At 39.7% G+C, this 17,298-nt stretch overlaps 1 protein-coding gene and 1 pseudogene across 4 annotated transcripts in view; both read left to right on the top strand.

The window, feature by feature from the left end:
* Positions 1-17,298, top strand: part of DENND1B (DENN domain containing 1B) — a 153,489-nt gene that overhangs the window by 61,514 nt on the left and 74,677 nt on the right. For 3 of the 4 annotated variants that reach the window (XM_039883475.1, XM_039883478.1, XM_039883477.1), the window contains 4 exons: positions 3,261-3,341; positions 6,457-6,516; positions 7,821-7,874; positions 10,377-10,487. In XM_039883475.1, coding sequence (XP_039739409.1) covers positions 3,261-3,341; positions 6,457-6,516; positions 7,821-7,874; positions 10,377-10,487 — 306 coding nt within the window. The remainder of the gene's footprint in view (positions 1-3,260; positions 3,342-6,456; positions 6,517-7,820; positions 7,875-10,376; positions 10,488-17,298) is intronic. The other variant, XM_039883476.1, reaches the window with a different exon arrangement.
* Positions 12,079-12,197, top strand: LOC120619453 (uncharacterized; annotated as a pseudogene).

Below are 17,298 nucleotides of genomic sequence, written 5' to 3'. Positions count from 1 at the left end.
CGATGTTTAGTCTTTCGTAGGATCATCAAGACGTCGCCTGGGAGTTGAATCATTTTACATTCCCACCAACGTCACCCAGGGTTTCATTTTCCCCGCATGCTCCCCAACTCTCATTATTTTCTGTTTTTGCTTTGTTTTGATAACAACCATCCCAATGGGTGCGAAGTGGTATATGATTGTGGTTTTGATTTGCATTTCCCTAATGATTAGTGATGTAGAGTCTTTCTGTGTGCTTGTCGGTTATTTGTATATCTTCTTTGATGAAATATCCATTCAAGTCCTTTGCCTGTTTTTTTAAATTGTGTTTTGTTGTGTTGAAGAAGAATTCTTTATATATTCAGGTACTAATCCCTTATCCAATGTACGATTTGCAAATATTTTCTCCTATTCGTGGGTTGTCTTTCTGCTTCGATGGTAGTGTTCTTTGATGCACAGAAGTTTTTAATGTTGAAGAAGTCCAGTTTATGTATTTTTTCTTTTATTGCTTGTGCTTTTAGTGTGATGTCAAAAATTAATTTCCAAATCCAATGTGATGAAGCCGTCCCATATGTTTTCTTCTAAGAATTTTAGAGTTTTAGCTCTCACATTTTCTTATGTCTTTATGCTTTTCTTTCTTCAAATTAAAACAAACAAAAACTGTAGTTTGCTTTTGAATTAATGAACTTCTCCGGGATGATAATTCGTAATTTTTCCCTTTAATCATTCTTTGATGTTTTAACAAGGACTAATTTACTAGAATATTAGCTATGCTATTTAATGTCATTTTACTCAAATTAAAGATTTTTTTTTTTTAATCTTTAATGATCGCATATTGTTGCTTTCAGTTTTTCCGAGTATATTTTCCATTCTCTGGTTATCTGCGTAAATTCTCATTTGATGATCCCTCGCTCTTGAGGTTGTACTTGTTTGGGTTGTCCTGACATTGTTTTTTCTTTGTTTTTAGCTATATCCTCAGTCTCTTTTTTTTGACCTGTTTTTCTCTACACCTAGAATTTTGGTGTTCTTGTGTTATATTTAGTTTTCTTCCCTCCTCTCTAGATACTGTTTCTAAGCATTTCATACGCTCTCTGAGCTGTAAGTGCCATCAGATCCTCATCTTCGAGAACGATCTTTCTCAAACCCGATTATGTCATTCTACTGAACCACCCTCTCGATAGCCCCCTTTTCTCCTTAGAATAAAATCTAAACTTGTGTGCAGCCTGACACGCAAGAAGCCTCGTGATCTGGCTTCCGATATTCTTTACTGGATAACCTGCTGCCACTCTCCTACGCATGATGTGCCACCCAATTATTCCGAGCTACTTCAGTTTCTCAGAACGTAACTCTACATAGTTGTCTTTCAAGATTACAGGTCACCCCCTCGTGATTACGGGTGGAACGCTCATCTTTTAAGATTCCATGTAAACATCTTTAAAAACAAACCGAAATTCAGCACAAATATTATTCCAGATACTTTTTATTAAGCAGAATTTAACCGTATAATTAATAAATTAAGACTTACTTTTCACTCTCCTAGTGAGCAACCTTCTAATTTGGCAATCAAATTTCATTATTATAATGTCATAGCAAGCTTTTCGTGTTTGTCAAAAGTCTAAGTGTTTGTGTGCACGCTTGTGTACATATTTCCCTCACTATAATTGAGGTGCTTCATTCTGTGAAGTGTTCATTAAAGAGTCATTTTACACTTGAACAATTTTATATTCAAGTTATATGTTCATTTTCCTAATAACTGGAAATAAAAGTATTTAGTTGTTTAAAGGAAAACTCAAAACCAGAATTCTATTTCATGATAATTTCTTGTTCTTTGCTTTTGTAAGTGTACATGTGGAACCAAACTTAATTGTATGAATTGTCCAAATTTTGAATACTTTTACCTTTAGAAACGCTTTCTGATAAATTAGTACTGGTGTACCTATTGTATGTTCCTGAGACCACCAGTCATACTGAAATATATAAAAGAAAATACGTTGAGCAAATCTATCTAGTTTTGATTTCCTGAGAAGAGGAAATAAGAAGACTACATTTGTGTTCCTTCTTATCAGGAACATCATTATAAGTATTCAGTATTATTAGATAACCAAAAATTAACCTGCGATTTTGTTATTTTTTCCTTTTCATTTTTAATCCAGTGCCACAGGTCATTGAGATTGATATTGAGATTTTATAATTTAAGCTGTCTTTATGTGATCTACATCGGGCAAGTGCAAAGGATTTTTAAAAGCTAGAATTTTACGAAATCCACGTAGCCATAGGAATTTTCTATGGACAGAGCATCCATGCCGTCCAGAATATTCTGTGGTATAGTTCGTTGTTTAAATGATCGAGAGATAAATTCTTTATAGTCTTTCTTTTTAGGTCATTCTAAAGAGAATTTCAAATAGGCAGTTTTGAGTGCTCACTTTTGCCAGCATTTATAGAGATTTGATAGTCAAGTTACAAGAGTAATTGTGAGAAGTCACGCGTCTCGTACCCAAATCCCTGAAAATTAGTGATTACCTTCCTTGAACGATCGCCTTTCCTTTGGTTTATTCTCCCAACTTGAACATTTTAAGAGAGAATAAAAATATCTATGTATATAAAAAGCCACCGTCAGATAATTATTACTGGATTTGTGTGTGTAATTCAGAAAAAGTGACTGTGTAACATCAAGGTACTTTGTTGTTATACGAATCCTGTGAAGTAGGCGTGTGATATATTTTATTTAATCCCTCTTATTGTGGGTTGAGTAGTGATTGGTAGCTCCTGAAAAAAATCTTGAGAATTACCTCTGTGTTGCATCTTAGTACAATAATCTCACTTCGACTGCATCTATTCCTTAAACATTAGGTTGGAGATTTTAAAATGAAAATGCAGGATGGAAGCTTTCGGTGATCCGGTGCAGAGCATAGTGCTGTTTTGACACAATACTATTGTTCTTCTTGGACTTAATTATTTAAATAATTTCTTTCCACGGCATCAGTGTGTTTTATGATAATTAAGTTTCGGCAAATGCCTATTTCTACTAAATATAAATATTGCTATTATTCTTTCTGGATAAAGAGATATGAATATCTTTTCTATATTTATTCGATGTAAATATTTCAATTTTAGGTATTCGAAACATTCCTGTGGAAAGTAGTTCTATAAAACACATCTGGAATGAAAAGGCACAGTGCCTGATTTTATCAAATAGTTTTAATCCGATTTGCTTAATACGGATTTCATTTATAAAATTTACTGTTTGTTTTTTTTTTTTTAATTCTTGTTTTTGTTCACTGTAGGAAAACGATTTGAATGTAACTCTCCAAACACTCTACAACCACCCGGTACCAAAGGCCAACACTCCCGTCAATTTGAGCGTGGTAAGTATTCCGTCAGTAATCGATGTTTCTCATTGAAGAGCACGTGCACCTCCAGGGAACTCTGCCAAGTCACCCGTGTCCCCAGGTAAACCTCCACGCAGAAGCCGACGTTACATAACACCGAGGATCATAACACCCAGCCTGTCTGACATGCTTTAACTCTCGTAATGTGATATGTTGGATGTGTACTTCGACAGTTGTTAATGCACAGATTTTTGTTGTTGTTGTTATACACTAAAAGTAACCAAATCTGTGAGAGTATTTTGATTGTGAGGAACAGTGATGTTCAGGCGAAATCTATCCATCGTAAGGAAATACACATATACACATAAGCACCTCCCCTCCCCGAAAAAAAAAAAAACCAAAAAAAATACCTCTCATAAAATGAGAACAGTACGTGATAAAAATTGAAAATATAGCATATAAAAATAACTAACTATATATGATAAAAATTCCGGGTGAAAACCTATTCTGCTTTCTGTATACTTTATACAGAAAGATAATGTCTCCTGGCATTATCACCAAACGTTGGAAACATGGTTGAAGTTGGTCAGAGCAGTCAATCCGCAGTGGTGCAGAGTGTTGACTACTGAAGCTTTAAATGGACTGTGCGTCTATTTCTAAAAACAAACTAGCATTTTGGAAGGTTTTGTAAAAGTTCAAAATTAATCACCACAAAATACGGATGTTTTCATTAATATTTTTCATTAATTTGGCATACCAAATCGAGTGTTAAACTTTATTTATATCGGTTTTGGTTCTTCCAGAATAATAGTAAACCATCCCAATAAGGAAGAAAAATATATAACGATGCAAGTGAAATTTAAAGAAAAAGTAACTTGAAATGTATATAATAAATCTTTTGCTTTTTTTTTTCTTCAAGATAAGGAAACCATTAGCCTTATTACGTTTTTTCTCTTGATAATAACATTCTCTGCTAAATTTTCCCCGCAATTTTGTTTAAGAATGGCGTTGGCTCGCAGTATTCTGTTCTCTGCGTTGCCCTGCCAGCATCCTAGTTCAGGTCCTCAGCGTTTCAAACTGCCCAGTCTTCTTCCAGTACTTTCTCCAGAAGGCTGTCAGGTTAAACTTCCTGAAACTGTAAAGTTCTCCGCTGAAAACCTTTACTAGCTCCGTTTTCTATAGAATTTGTCCAAGTTTTTGGCCAAGTTTTCAAGACCATCTACTTCTCAGCCTCGATTCAACTTCTTATTATTATTTTTTTGGTCTCACTTTTTCCCCTAAACCGGTTCTCTGCTGCGGTCCCACGGTTTTGTTCATCCCGAACGAATATCAGACTGACATACCTCCCTTTTTAAAAAATAGCCTCTTTGTAGACTAGCCGTCCTTAGTCTAGAACTAGCTCAGTTCCCACCTCTGTGAAACTTTCTCTCGTGTTCACAGTTTAAAATGTCCCTCATTCCTGTGACCTCTGCTCCTTTACGCCTGGATCCTCTCTTTGCACACAGCTGCAGCAGACACATGTTGTCATTTGGATCTTGGGGACAGGAAAGCTAAGGATAACCTGGAAATTTTTAACCCAAATACCGAAGTCATCTGCAGACAAGGTTGCGGGAATAATTGAGCTACTTACAGGGCGGACTATAGAGAGGACAGAGGAGAGGCCGAGGCCCAAATACGCTGTACGGAAGAAGGAAGCAGATTGAGCGAAAGAATCAGGGAAGAAACGGTTAAGAAGAAACTTAGATTTGTCAGTTATTGAAGCCAAACGAACACGAGGGTTACGGTGAGTGGGAATGAAGTAGAAAGGCCAAGGAAAAACGTCAGGGAGGACGAAGCAAAACTCCGAATGTTTCGAAAATAAGAATCTTTCTTCGAAAGAGTGGTATGTACAGGTGATTCTAACAGTGCCTTAAAGGGTTAAAGAGATACAGGTGCTAAGATAACAGAGCTATTGTAGGGTGTTAAGGAGAAGTCCAAGCATAATATTCTTTAAATTTGAGTATCATATTTGTTCAGGAATCCATGTGTTAACAAAAATACATTTCAAGAATACCGGATATCGAAACGCTTCCCATTTATCAATAATAACCATAAATCGAAGACTTTTAGGCCCCTTAATACCTACGACTAGAGTATTTCAACTCACGGTCATTTAGTATGTGAAGTTAGGCAAAGAGTAAATCTCCTTTTAAGATCCCTTTTCTCCACCGAAGAAGTCACGAGGGTCGATTTTTGAGAAAGTTGTCAGAGGAATTACATGAAATGATATATCTAGAGATACCATGGAAAGCGACTCCATGTTAGTTGTTAGTGAATCGAAGTTTTATTTTATATGGAGAAGATACTTTTATTGCAGTTGAAATAAGCTTGTTAAAGGAATTTGAGTGACTATGTTCTGTTTCTATGTATGAAGTTATATTTAACTTGTAAGCTTTTGAATCTGTATTCACTGCTATCTTTCATATTTATATTCTCAATATAATATCTGAAGCGTTGGTGAATTCAGTTGTCGATAAATATTGCCTTCACTTTGTGTAAAGTCCATTTTGTAATTTCATTACATTTTAAGGACAGATTACTAAAATAATGAGCCTGGAATTATGCTGTTAAGAGTGGCAAAGTTGGGATTAAAACACTTATCTTCAATTACTGGTGGAGGTTTTAGCTTTATGAATTAGGAATTTTGTTTCTCCTCAAGTGGAATGAAATTTATTTTGTTTGTTTGCAGAATTAGAATTAGAAAAAAATGTGACAAGCCTTGAGAAACCACTGTGATTTTCTTACAATTTCTTATTTCACGAATGTCCTGGCACATGGGTTTTTCAAGACTAGATGTTACAGCCAGTAGACTTATCACGGAGATTTTGCAAAAAGTCAATATCTACTATAAATGATTAGTTTGAAACTGTATTTCAAAATCTTTGAATACCCACAGCATCTGGTGCTCTCAGTCAGGAATGAAAATACTTTGAGCTTTTTCTAACCTAAAACTATCAGATCAACATTTAAAATAACATTCATAATTAATGTTATTCAAGTATTTTCAGTCAAGTATGTGGCTATGTGGGTTTGTCTCAAACACACAGCGAATTGTGGTGTAAACTTCCCCCGTGAAAGTAAAATATCCGTTTTTTCTCTCATGTGTTGTAAGAACCAAGAGATATTTATTGCCAGTGAACAAGTTTTGAAAGATCAGCCCTTCCTAGCATCGGTGAGTTAAAAGGGCGTTGGCTTCTAAAAATCACTGTTAAATTGGGAAAATAATCACTTTTTTCACTGTGTCTGTAAGACTCTCTCCAGTCCTTTGGGAAATAGCAAATTTGTCTCTTTTAAGAAAACTAATCATTGGGAGTGTATTTTCTGTTTATACTATTTTTTTAAAGCCTAGTTTTATTAAATACCGTGCTATTAAAAGCCCTTAAAATGAAGTCGCTAATAGAGACCAAATCTACTCCGCATAGTCTCCATTCTTAGCAGTGCTGACGGTGAAGTGCATGATGCTGCTGTCACTTTTTTTAGTCACTAGGTCTCCTGAGACCTTGTGATTTATCTCATATTGTTCTTGTACCCTGGAAAAATTACACGTTATGACTGTGTTAACCAGCCTTGTTCTGACTCGTTCAGCTATGTTTAATAGTGGCTCAAATGCAGTTTCTTTTCTAACCTTTTTAATTATAAGACAGTATTAAATTATGTCTTTGTGTGATTAAGGCAGTGAAATAATTTTGGAAATTAATATGAACAGAAAATAAAACAATTTTGGTGATGTGGCTGTGCTCTGATTCTGGGTGGTAATATTTGGGAGCATTATGAAAAGCGTGCTGGCATGCACAGTAAACTTTTTATGCCAATATCTCCAGGAACCTCTGTATTATCAGAATATCTGGGAATATTATCAGAGCTGATTAATATTGGTTTAGTGGGTGTATGAAGATCATATTTGAGAAGAGTAGTTACATTTTTAAGAAATTCTAAACAGTTATAAATCATGTTCTATTGCTGCTTTCTGAATGATACAGTGGCTGACGTGTCCGAGAGAAATTGCTTGTGACTTGCCGTAGAAAGTCAGGAATCCTAATAAATTTTGATATAATCTTGAGTAAGCAAGCCTCATTTTTCCAGTCTCAAACTGTTTTTTTTAAAATATAAATATCTATAAAAATAAATCTATACATTTATATATTTTTATGTATGTGTGTCCCTAGATAGATAGATAGACAGGCAGATTGCTGTAACATCCTTTTTTGTCTTAAAACTTTTTCTAGGACTTTAATTTCAATTGTGAAATGAAATATGTTTAACCACTTAATGCTTTGTCTGGAAGGGTTATTGTTACATCTCATATAAATCTGCCATCTCATTAAAAAAAAATCTCAAATTCGACAAATCCTGCGCATCCGCCCCCGGCATTTGCTAACACAGTCCCCATGTGCTGCTTCTCGTCTTCATCGCGCGTCTTGTGTGATGCCGTCACATCGATCCCCTTTCCTTACGTGACTTATTTCTGTCGCTCAGCACTCCTGCTTCATCGCCCCGGATGTGTCCGGACTCCCAACAATACCAGAGAGTGTAAGTTTTCCGTTTGTCTGTTTTTTATTCGATTCCTACCATGAATTTTACTGACTTTTGCTCTCACCGTTTAAGGATCCCTGTATAGAGAACTAGAATACATCGTAACTATCTGTGTGTGTGCGAAGTAAGGAAGAAAGAATAATGGTATTATCTCTTTTTCTTGTTAATATATCTGCTGCTTTAGCCCTCCCGCACCCCCCTTAATATCTGGGTGTCGATAAGGAAAATTGTATGAGAAAAAAGTATTTCCATCACTTAAGGTGGTTCGGCAGGATCCTAGATACCAGGTCCCGAGCTCCCCTGGCTCAGGGAGAGGCGACACCTCAGGAGACGGCCCTGTTGGTGGGGGGTGAGTGCAGGGAGGGTGTCACGCAGTTCCTTTGGAGAACTGGCCATAGTTTTCTCAATTCCTGTATCTCTCTGCAAAGCCGAGGGGCCCTCTACTTGATTTCTGGATTCTAATTTAAGAAATACATGTTTTATAAGGCGTTAAGGATGCTCCAAGAAATCATAGGAATGGCTAAGTTTTGTATCTTATTTTAGTACTAATCGTAGCCATATTAGAAATATTTTCAGTGTTTTAGTAGTTATTACACATTCATATTCTGTAGAGAAGTGTACGTGGGTTAGCGGAAGTGACAAATTTGTGAAAAGGAGATATTCCCTTACGTAATTTTTCCCCTCTTCCCTTGGAAAGATAAAATGAATCAGTAGAAACAATTCAGTCAAAAGTGAAGGAAATGTCGACAGGGACAAAAATATTTCCAGGATTACTTATTATATTCCTCAGAACTCAACTACACTTCCAAAAAAATGTTTTCAGACGGACCGAGCGTTTGGTTTCCAGAAGCACGTGGGTTATGCGTGAACAGAGTCCAAGAAGACAGTTGTGCGTTTCTAACATCGAACCAAGACGGTCAATGGCGTTTCTAGTACAGCGGAGTCCAGATACCTCCTATGACAGGGCTGCACGAGGTCGCTCTTACTGTGCCCCTGGGGTCGACCATCAGAAAGCTCAGGTCACTTCGGAGCCCTGTGGTCTGGGGCCGCACGTGGTGGGCCAGGCGCCCCATCCCCGGGGACTGGCTGACCACGCCTAGACCTCGAGGACCAGGTCCCTTCACGTCAGAGTTTATAATGCAAAGTCAAAGTCACTCCCTCTCAGTCTGTCCTCTGTTTACCTGTCTCACACTTGCTACCAAACAGGTAACACCTTCCTTTAACGAAGCTCACATTTTTAAAAGGCCGTTTCTTCGATAGTTGTAAAGGACCACCGTAAAGCAGAATCACCACTAAGAATATACATGTTTACATCTTCATTAACATATTTTACTTCCAAAAAGTCCTGTTGAGGAAAAGAAAAACAAAAACAAACAAACAAACAAACACGCAAGGACATAAACATAGGCAGCGTTCTGTGTTGAGAAATCATTCCACACACATCTAGAAATCCTTTTTCTTTGAGATCGTAGAAGCGATATTCCTGTCGAATGCCATAAAAGTGTATGGCGAGCCGGACCGCAAGGCGAGGTGGGCTTCAGGTGGAGCAAACACAGAAGGGACCCCTCCCCAGCCAATGCACAGCGCTCGCTGATGGTTATGGCTTCGGCTTGCATGCCCTGCCACAATCGACAGTTTGTGACCTGGCAAAGGTTCTACCTCTCAGAAATTGAAGAAAGAATTGGAAATCTTAAAGTTTTCGCCTTGTAGGTCATCATCCACCTAGTACTACAGTTTATCATCGTATTTCATGCAGTCTCTTCGTTATTTCATTGCTTTCTGATGTGTTTGAGCACAGAAATTTTTTTTTAAAAAAAAGAGGATCTAGAAGTCAAAATTAATACAGCTTATCCCAATTTCGTTCTCGTGTGGGGGAAATTTAAAGTGCCAGGTCAAGGAATCAGATTAGACTAACACCAAATTTTATTCGGTTACTGTAGTATGAAGCGGGCCTGACGTGAGATATAAATAAGAGATTTTCCTTAATCAAGAACCCGAGCCCTGCTTCTAAGGCCCTCTCCTCCCTGGGAGCCTCGTGGTGTCAGACGACAACCTTGCCTGCTGGGTGATCGACACACAAAAAGACCCCGATGTATTTTCCGGAGCAGTTCGGGGTATATGAGAATCACCAGGAGTATTTGTTTAAAACTCAGATTCTCAAGGACGTACTCTGCAGATGGCAGTTCAGCAGGTCTAGTTTAGGGCCCAGGAAATGGGCTGCTTCTTCGACAGGTACTGGCAGGGAGGGCAGGAAGGATGCGATGGTCCCGTCCCCCTCGGAGAAACGCTTTCCCATAGGAAGGTTACCTTTCAGAGGACAGTCGAATGTTCTGTGCTTCACGTGGCAGCAGAATAACATTAAACGTAATGATTTTAATGACTACCATTTTTAATAATAACGTCCTTTGAACTTTTAAGACTTTTTGGTAGATGCGTAAAATGTTGTCCCGGGCGATCACCGAGAGCTGTCACTTACACCGTAAATCTTCCCTCGTACAGAGAAACCTTACAGAATATTTTGTGGCCGTGGACGTGAACAATATGCTGCATCTGTACGCCAGCATGCTGCACGAGAGACGCATCATCATCACCTCCAGCAAATTAAGTACCGTGAGTGCTTCACACTCCTTTTAAGTAGACCGTATTGAGCATTTCACAAAAAGACCTGCCAACCTCTGCAGGTTTAGAAATGGCCTATGTGTACTCAGAAGACAATGTCTCCGTTTCTGATGTATGGTTTTAATCTGCCTCTCGAAGTACAAAAGTCTGATTTATAGAAGGCCTTCTCAGATGCATTAAGTCAGGTTAATTATTTTTTCTTATCAGGAGACGAGAGTTTTTTTCTTTCTTTCTTTCTTTTTTCTTTTTAACTCTCCAGAGTTCATTTTAGTGCCTTCTACCGTATAAAGAATTCTTGAGAGCTATTATGGGATCTTTATTATTCACTTGTGGCTTTTTCCACTGGAGCGACTTGAAAGAAATCAAGGAGCCATGATAATAGCGGCTCCCCTAACCTGGTAATAGGCAGATTCATCTTTGTTGCCGAGTGGAGTTTGGGGGTAGATGCTATAGTGCTTCCGATTTGGAGGGTCTCTTCAGCCTGATAATAACTTAAAAGTCAAAGTCAAAGCTGTGGGTTTTTTTTTTTAATTATTATTATTAATCACAGGTTTTATTCACTCACTAAAATGTTCTAGGGGAAGGTCTTCATTGCCATGGCGAAGGCCGCGAGAAAGGTGTTTTCTTGGGTTGCAGAAAAACATTCACAAGTGTTTTGCTAGATTTCCTAAATTTTTTCTACTTGAAAATTTTTAATATTTTTGATTTACTTAAAATGTTCAAATATAAATTGAAGCATAGGTTAGAGTACTGGGTGAGATGCTTATTAAAAACCGTTATTTAATAGCGCATGAATTTGCTTTCTTAAAAATGTGGTTCGTTGGTAAAAATAAGATAATATATTTTATTTTTTGTTCCCGATGGTAGAAATAGAAACCTCACCCTACAAAGTTTGACAGTAGAAGGAGTTCCGGGATTTCCCTAAGACATCTACTTGGTATTCGATGATGAGGAAGGTGTTTTCGAGTGCTTAAATGGGCACCTTGAGGCCCAAGAACTCATCGGAGACCAGCGACGGGAACCTGGGTGTCCGGATTCCAATTTCGGGTTATTTCCATTGCTTTACGATAGAAAAAAAAAAATCGACATTTTTGTATTGCAATATTGACATGTCCCCCTCTCCATACGAGTGGGAATTATATTATTTTACACGTCAGAAAACACGCGGCAATCCTTTAAAGGACCGGGGAGAGGCACTGCAGAGCTGGCTGGTGGCCCCCGGCTGCCGGCACGGCCCCCCTCGCATTTTCTTAAAGCCGTTTCGAGAAGTTCCCCTGAATCCTTTGGTCCTTTCTATAAACTGGCTCTGCTGCAATTTTTAACTCACCATTGAAGCAAAACTATTCTTCTCTCTCCTCCCTCTTCTCTTTACCCTCGTCGGTTTCGTTCACTCTTCAGGGCGGTAGAACTGACACGAAACCTAAGTCAAGTTCACGTCCACGACCTTCTGACCCTTCTTGAGCGGGGGAAGCTGCTTTCCTTGAACCCATCTTGAAAAATTCATATATAGATGTGTATGTATCTGCTATAAATCCCACGCAAAGTAACGTGTAAGGGCAAAGACTAGTAAAATAGAAATAAACTCAACGGCCACACCACCCTGAACAAGCCCGATCCTGTCTGATCTCGGAAGCTAAGCAGGGTCCGGCCTGGTTAGTACTTGGATGGGAGACCCCCTAGGAAGACCAGGTGCTGTGGGCATAAAAAATAAAAACATAAGGGATTGTAAACTGACAAGGTCCTTGCCATCTGTGATGTCGACCAAGGGTTGCCTGGCCTAAAATATTAAAAAAATATATATATATAAAAACTAATTTGTAGAAAGACTTTAGTAAAACCTCTGAAGTATTCAAAAGAGGGCTAGTTAAGGTGTCGATGAACTGCCTGCTCCTCAGCTTTTTACATTCTTATATTATTTTATATGTCATAAATGCCAGAGATTGAGTTTTACCCATTTTTAAAAATCTATTGCCAAATTTTTAATTATCAGAAGAACTCACGTAAATTAAGATGCGTTCGCATTCATTATTTTATTGTAGATTTAGGAGTTTTGTTCGGGTCTACTCCTTGACCTTCATATTTTATGAGCACTGTGTTTGTCAACCTTACAGCTTGCTGGGAGTTTTCGCGGTGATGCTCTGGCAGAGAGTCCGCTTACTTGAAGGCTCATTTCTTCAAGTGCTCTTGGGCATTAAAATGGTAATTTATCATTATCGTTATAGAGATAAACTTTAAAATAAAAATAATGAGTTTTGAGATATGTTAGCAAGAATGCGAAGAGTCTTGTTATGTTTTCAAATTTTTAATGGGTCCCCCCCTCGTATCTTAGAGTGTGGTATTTTGTCAGGACCCACGATTGCATTTTTATGTGTTTGGAACCTTAAGCGGCTTTGCATTTATTCTGTCGATCAAGCACATGGAAGGACCCTGGTCATCTCGAAGGAGGACACTGAGTTTACCCTCGCTGTAGGCAGGCCCTCGATGTTCAAGCTCAAGTACCCCTCGGGTGGACAAGCAGATATCGTGTCAGTCTCAAGTCCTCAAAGCAAAGGAATAAATCATGATGTTACAAGAGTCTATCAGCTGACTTATTGCTGTTTTGAGACCAGAGGTAGGGAGGATTTCTGTTTAAAGTCATGTCATCGGTTCTCAAATCAGTCGGGCGTGAAGTCCTGTCACACGCCTCTATAATTGTACCTCACCAGACTTTCTCTAACTAGTCAGCTGGGGCTGTGCGTTTTGTCTCAAACACCCGGCTGGCCAGCATCTGACAGGAGCCTTCTCATCATCCTGTCACTAATATGTTAACTAGAGTGTGTCTCTGTGGCCGGTACGAGCAGGTGGAAGCGATGCCTCTCTTTAAAGCAGATGTCTAAACGCTAGTGACTGTCTTGGCCAACATTGAGTGGGTAACGCTCACCCTCGTAAAGTCTCTAAGCACATTAGTTACAGAGACCCGATTGTGTAAGGCGTGTTCCTTCTGGAATATTCAGAGCAAGCAATATGCTCCGAGTGCTGGAATCGTGTTAATAAACTGTAATTTCGTCCTTTGTTACAGTTGCCCCCCAGGCATTTAAGCATATGCTTTTCCGTCCTCCTCCCATTAACTGCAGCAAGGGCATCTGCGAAAAGAAATCGTGTGATCCCCGGAAAATCAGCTATTAAAATGCAGATTTTATAGGTTCGGTTAGAGCGAAGGGGAATTCGGAGGATTTTAACCTCTCCATCTGGATTTTGTGTATTCTTGAGTTGTTCTCTTAATGGTGCCACCTGTATCAGCATTGAATCCGAGACCTGGAGCCCAGAGCATCGTTCTGGAGATTGTGACCTGAACAGCTGGCGAGAGATCTGTGAAGTGCATTCGCCCCTCTGTAGTTTTAAAGCTGCTGCGGAGTGCTGCAGTTCGAGGTTGTTATCGAGACGGGAGGGAGAGAGACTCTAGAAATGATGTTTAGATTCTGAATTCCTCCCAAAGCCCATAGCAACCAATTATGTCAGCTGGAACCGTAGAGCATGATTCTCCTTAGCAGCAAGCGTGTCCTCCGACACGTATACTGCTGCTGTGACCGTCGTGTGTCCGTCCAGTGCTGAGTGAACGGGACCGGGGTGTGGAACTAGAACAGTCGAGGTCACCAGGTAGCACTTCGTTGGAGGAAATGCCTGAGACAGGGGCACTGGGGGTGTTTGGGCCTCCCAGCCCTCACGGTGATGAGAGCTGTGTGTTCATAGAAATGAACCCATATTTCTGCTTTAGGGTTTAGTCCATTGGTCTTCTCAAAGTAAATGATTGGCTTTTAATTTAAAAGATAACATTTCGATATAACCATTATCTAGGGGGGTCTGTTAAGTTATGATTCACTAGGTTCTATGAGCTTCGTCCCCACATCTGCTCTGATCCCCACAAAAACGACTCAGAAGATTTTGGTTTCCTGTCCTATTTTCTCTAGAGAATGACTTACTTTTGTGCTGTTAGCGATCGCCAGCATTAAATATAAGGAAAATTGTATGCCTCTTTAGTGTGCCTCTTTAGTGCCAGTACTATTGAGAGCAGTATGTTTTTTTTTTTTTTTTTAATGGACCTTTTTTACATATTTTTACACAGTACAATCTATTTTTTTTTCAGTCAGGCAAGTTTTCCTCTTCCGATGAGCCTTCCTGGGTTACATGGTGAAATGGAACTCATCGTGGATATCACACTCAACATTTCTCTCCAATCTCCTTATCCACACTACAGGGCTAATTTGGGGACGGGCCCCTCCCTCGCACCTGTCTCCCCACCCAAGTCCTGTAGCCCCTACATCTGAACTCCTCCTCCTCCGACCCCTGATCCCCATCCCAGCCGCCCATCGTCGTAGTTCAGGCACTTGTCACTTCCCACAAGGAACGTCATCAGATCGCGTATGCCGAATGCTAGCATCGTCTCCGTTTGCATAAAATGATGGTGATGGTCATGATGGCAAAAGTAATCATGGCCAAGAACTGGATAGCGCATGGCCACCCTCCTGAGCAGTTGCTTTCAGTGCATTTAGTCACCACAGGAAGGACAGCCATTATCCACTGCGGATGGATGACGATGAGATTTTGAGCCTTAGGACGGGTAAGTGGCTTAACCAGGTCCCTCTGACCCCGAAGCACCTGCTTTCAACACCTGTGCCTTTTACAGCGACCGTCTTACGAAACCGGACGCGTCTTCGCGCTCTCTCCGCCGGTACGGCGTCCCTGTCCCTCCCTCGTTCGTAGCCCCTCACGTGCTGTCCCCTTGTTGAATTCTTGCTCACACGTGTCTTCCGTCTGGCTGTGCCATCTTCTCATACTTGCTGCTCGTCGGATGTGCAGTCAGTGCTTTGACACCGAGAACGTCTCTCCGTGGTTACTCGTCGCCCACGGGACTCTGTCGTCTGGCACCACAAGCTGTCCATTACCTGGGCCCCAACTTTCCTTCCCGAATCCTCCCACAGTTTCTTCTCAGCTCAGGTGCGTAGACGATAAACTCCTCAGGTCTGGTCTTCTGAGATTCGGTCGCGACGTGACCTTTGCTCTGAGTGCTGACACTCTGTGCAGTTAGCCATATTCTACTAGAGAATTCTGATTTTTTTTTTTTTAAATCTATGCCAAAATCACAGTTCCTTGGGAAGAAAGTTATCACTGCGTCTTGAACTCTTTCCAGCTCTGGGAACTTCTGTTGCTGTTGCTCCTCGTTCGGCCTCCCCCGGAACTTGGTTTGGTGGCTTTTAGCCCTTACGTGGTCCTGACTCTGTGCAAAGTGTTCGTTTGCTCATTTATTGACTCATCCCTCATTTATGGAGCACCTTCTTCATGCCAGACAGTGCTCCCGAGGTCACACGATGAGCTCGCAGCTTTGGTATCTGTCTGGGTCCAATCAAGAGAGAGAAACAACACAGGAATTTGAATAAGGAAAGTTCAGTGTAAAGGACTTAAAACTGTAACATGGGACGGACGTACCTCAGGATGGCCTAGGATAAAGACAGCTAGGACAGTGACCATGGGAAGCAGATGAAGCTGGCTTTTAGAGACACTTCTAAGGAAATGTCTGTGGGTAGAGTCTGCTTGAAAATACGTAAGAGAGAGAACTATACAATGACTCACAAAAGACAGGTCTTCAGGGCTTGATGTCATTTACTACCAGTGAATTATAACTTTGTAAACGTGTGTGTGTACATTTGCACACATACATAGAGGTGCTTATACATATGCTTACATATATGTATACATTTATATATATTTGATATTCATGCTCACTATACATATATGTAAAGTATATATAAGGAAATATTATATACGATTTTAACATAGTATAGAATATCTATGTATATTCTTATTTAATTATACGTGCTTTAAAAATTATTAGAGTATTTCGCTCCACGTATTAAAGACTTAGAAGTGACTTTGTGATCACCTCGCAACTGTGATTGTCTTTTTCAGTCGTTAATGGATTGTGATCAGTTTTATTTTGTTCCTGATGAGAGATATTTTAAATTATGATTTTCAAAGAGGCCTAATAGCTAAAAACTAGTTTCAGCAAATTGGATTTTATTTATTAGTTATTCGGTAACCAAATACGGTAGTAGTGTGATTCTATCAATAATGTCTTCTAAAATTAGAGATTTGTGTTTTTTGATAACGACTACTCAGAAAAGTAAAAAAAAAAAAAAAAAGAATGTAAATAACTTCATAGAAACCATTTAATTTCTTTTACTCTGATATTTATTAACAATAAAATATTCGAGCAAGAATGCTCTCTACTGCCCTTTTTAATTTTCAAATGCAATGATTCTTTAATCGTACCGTTTATTGTCTACGTTAGGTAGTCTTCGAATAACTCACGTGAACACTCTAAGCCATCGTCACGTAGAATCCGGAGTTTAGATGTTTGTGACGAGGGTAGGTAGCCAGGTGTATTTGCACAATACCACAGTATTCGACTCCTTGATTCTGGTGGACGGGTGGGCCTTCTCTCCAAAAAGCAAAACCGCTATCGAATTGCCTTTGAGAGTGAGGCGTGAAAAGCAGTAAATGTAGTAACGGGCGAGGTCACGTAGGGAGGACATGTGTTTGAAGGCAGTGAATGGCACGTACGTGTAACGGGACAGCTACAGAAATCCAGAGTCGAGGAGAGATGAGAATAATGGTGACATGTAGAGGGTAAGTAGAACGTAAGCTCCTTGGGGGTACAGATATTTTTCGTCGATTTTGTTCTTCTCTGTATCCCGAGCCCCGCCACGCGCCCGGCGCCCCACTTCATGACCGTGCGATCTTGGGCAACTGGGTTAGCTTGGCTTTA

The sequence above is a fragment of the Pteropus medius genome, unplaced genomic scaffold, assembly GCF_902729225.1.
Source record: "Pteropus medius unplaced genomic scaffold, Ma_sr-lr_union100, whole genome shotgun sequence".
Taxonomy (NCBI): domain Eukaryota; kingdom Metazoa; phylum Chordata; class Mammalia; order Chiroptera; family Pteropodidae; genus Pteropus; species Pteropus medius.
The sequence above is the reverse complement of the archived record's forward strand: the minus strand, read 5'-3'. Positions and strand labels throughout refer to the sequence as shown.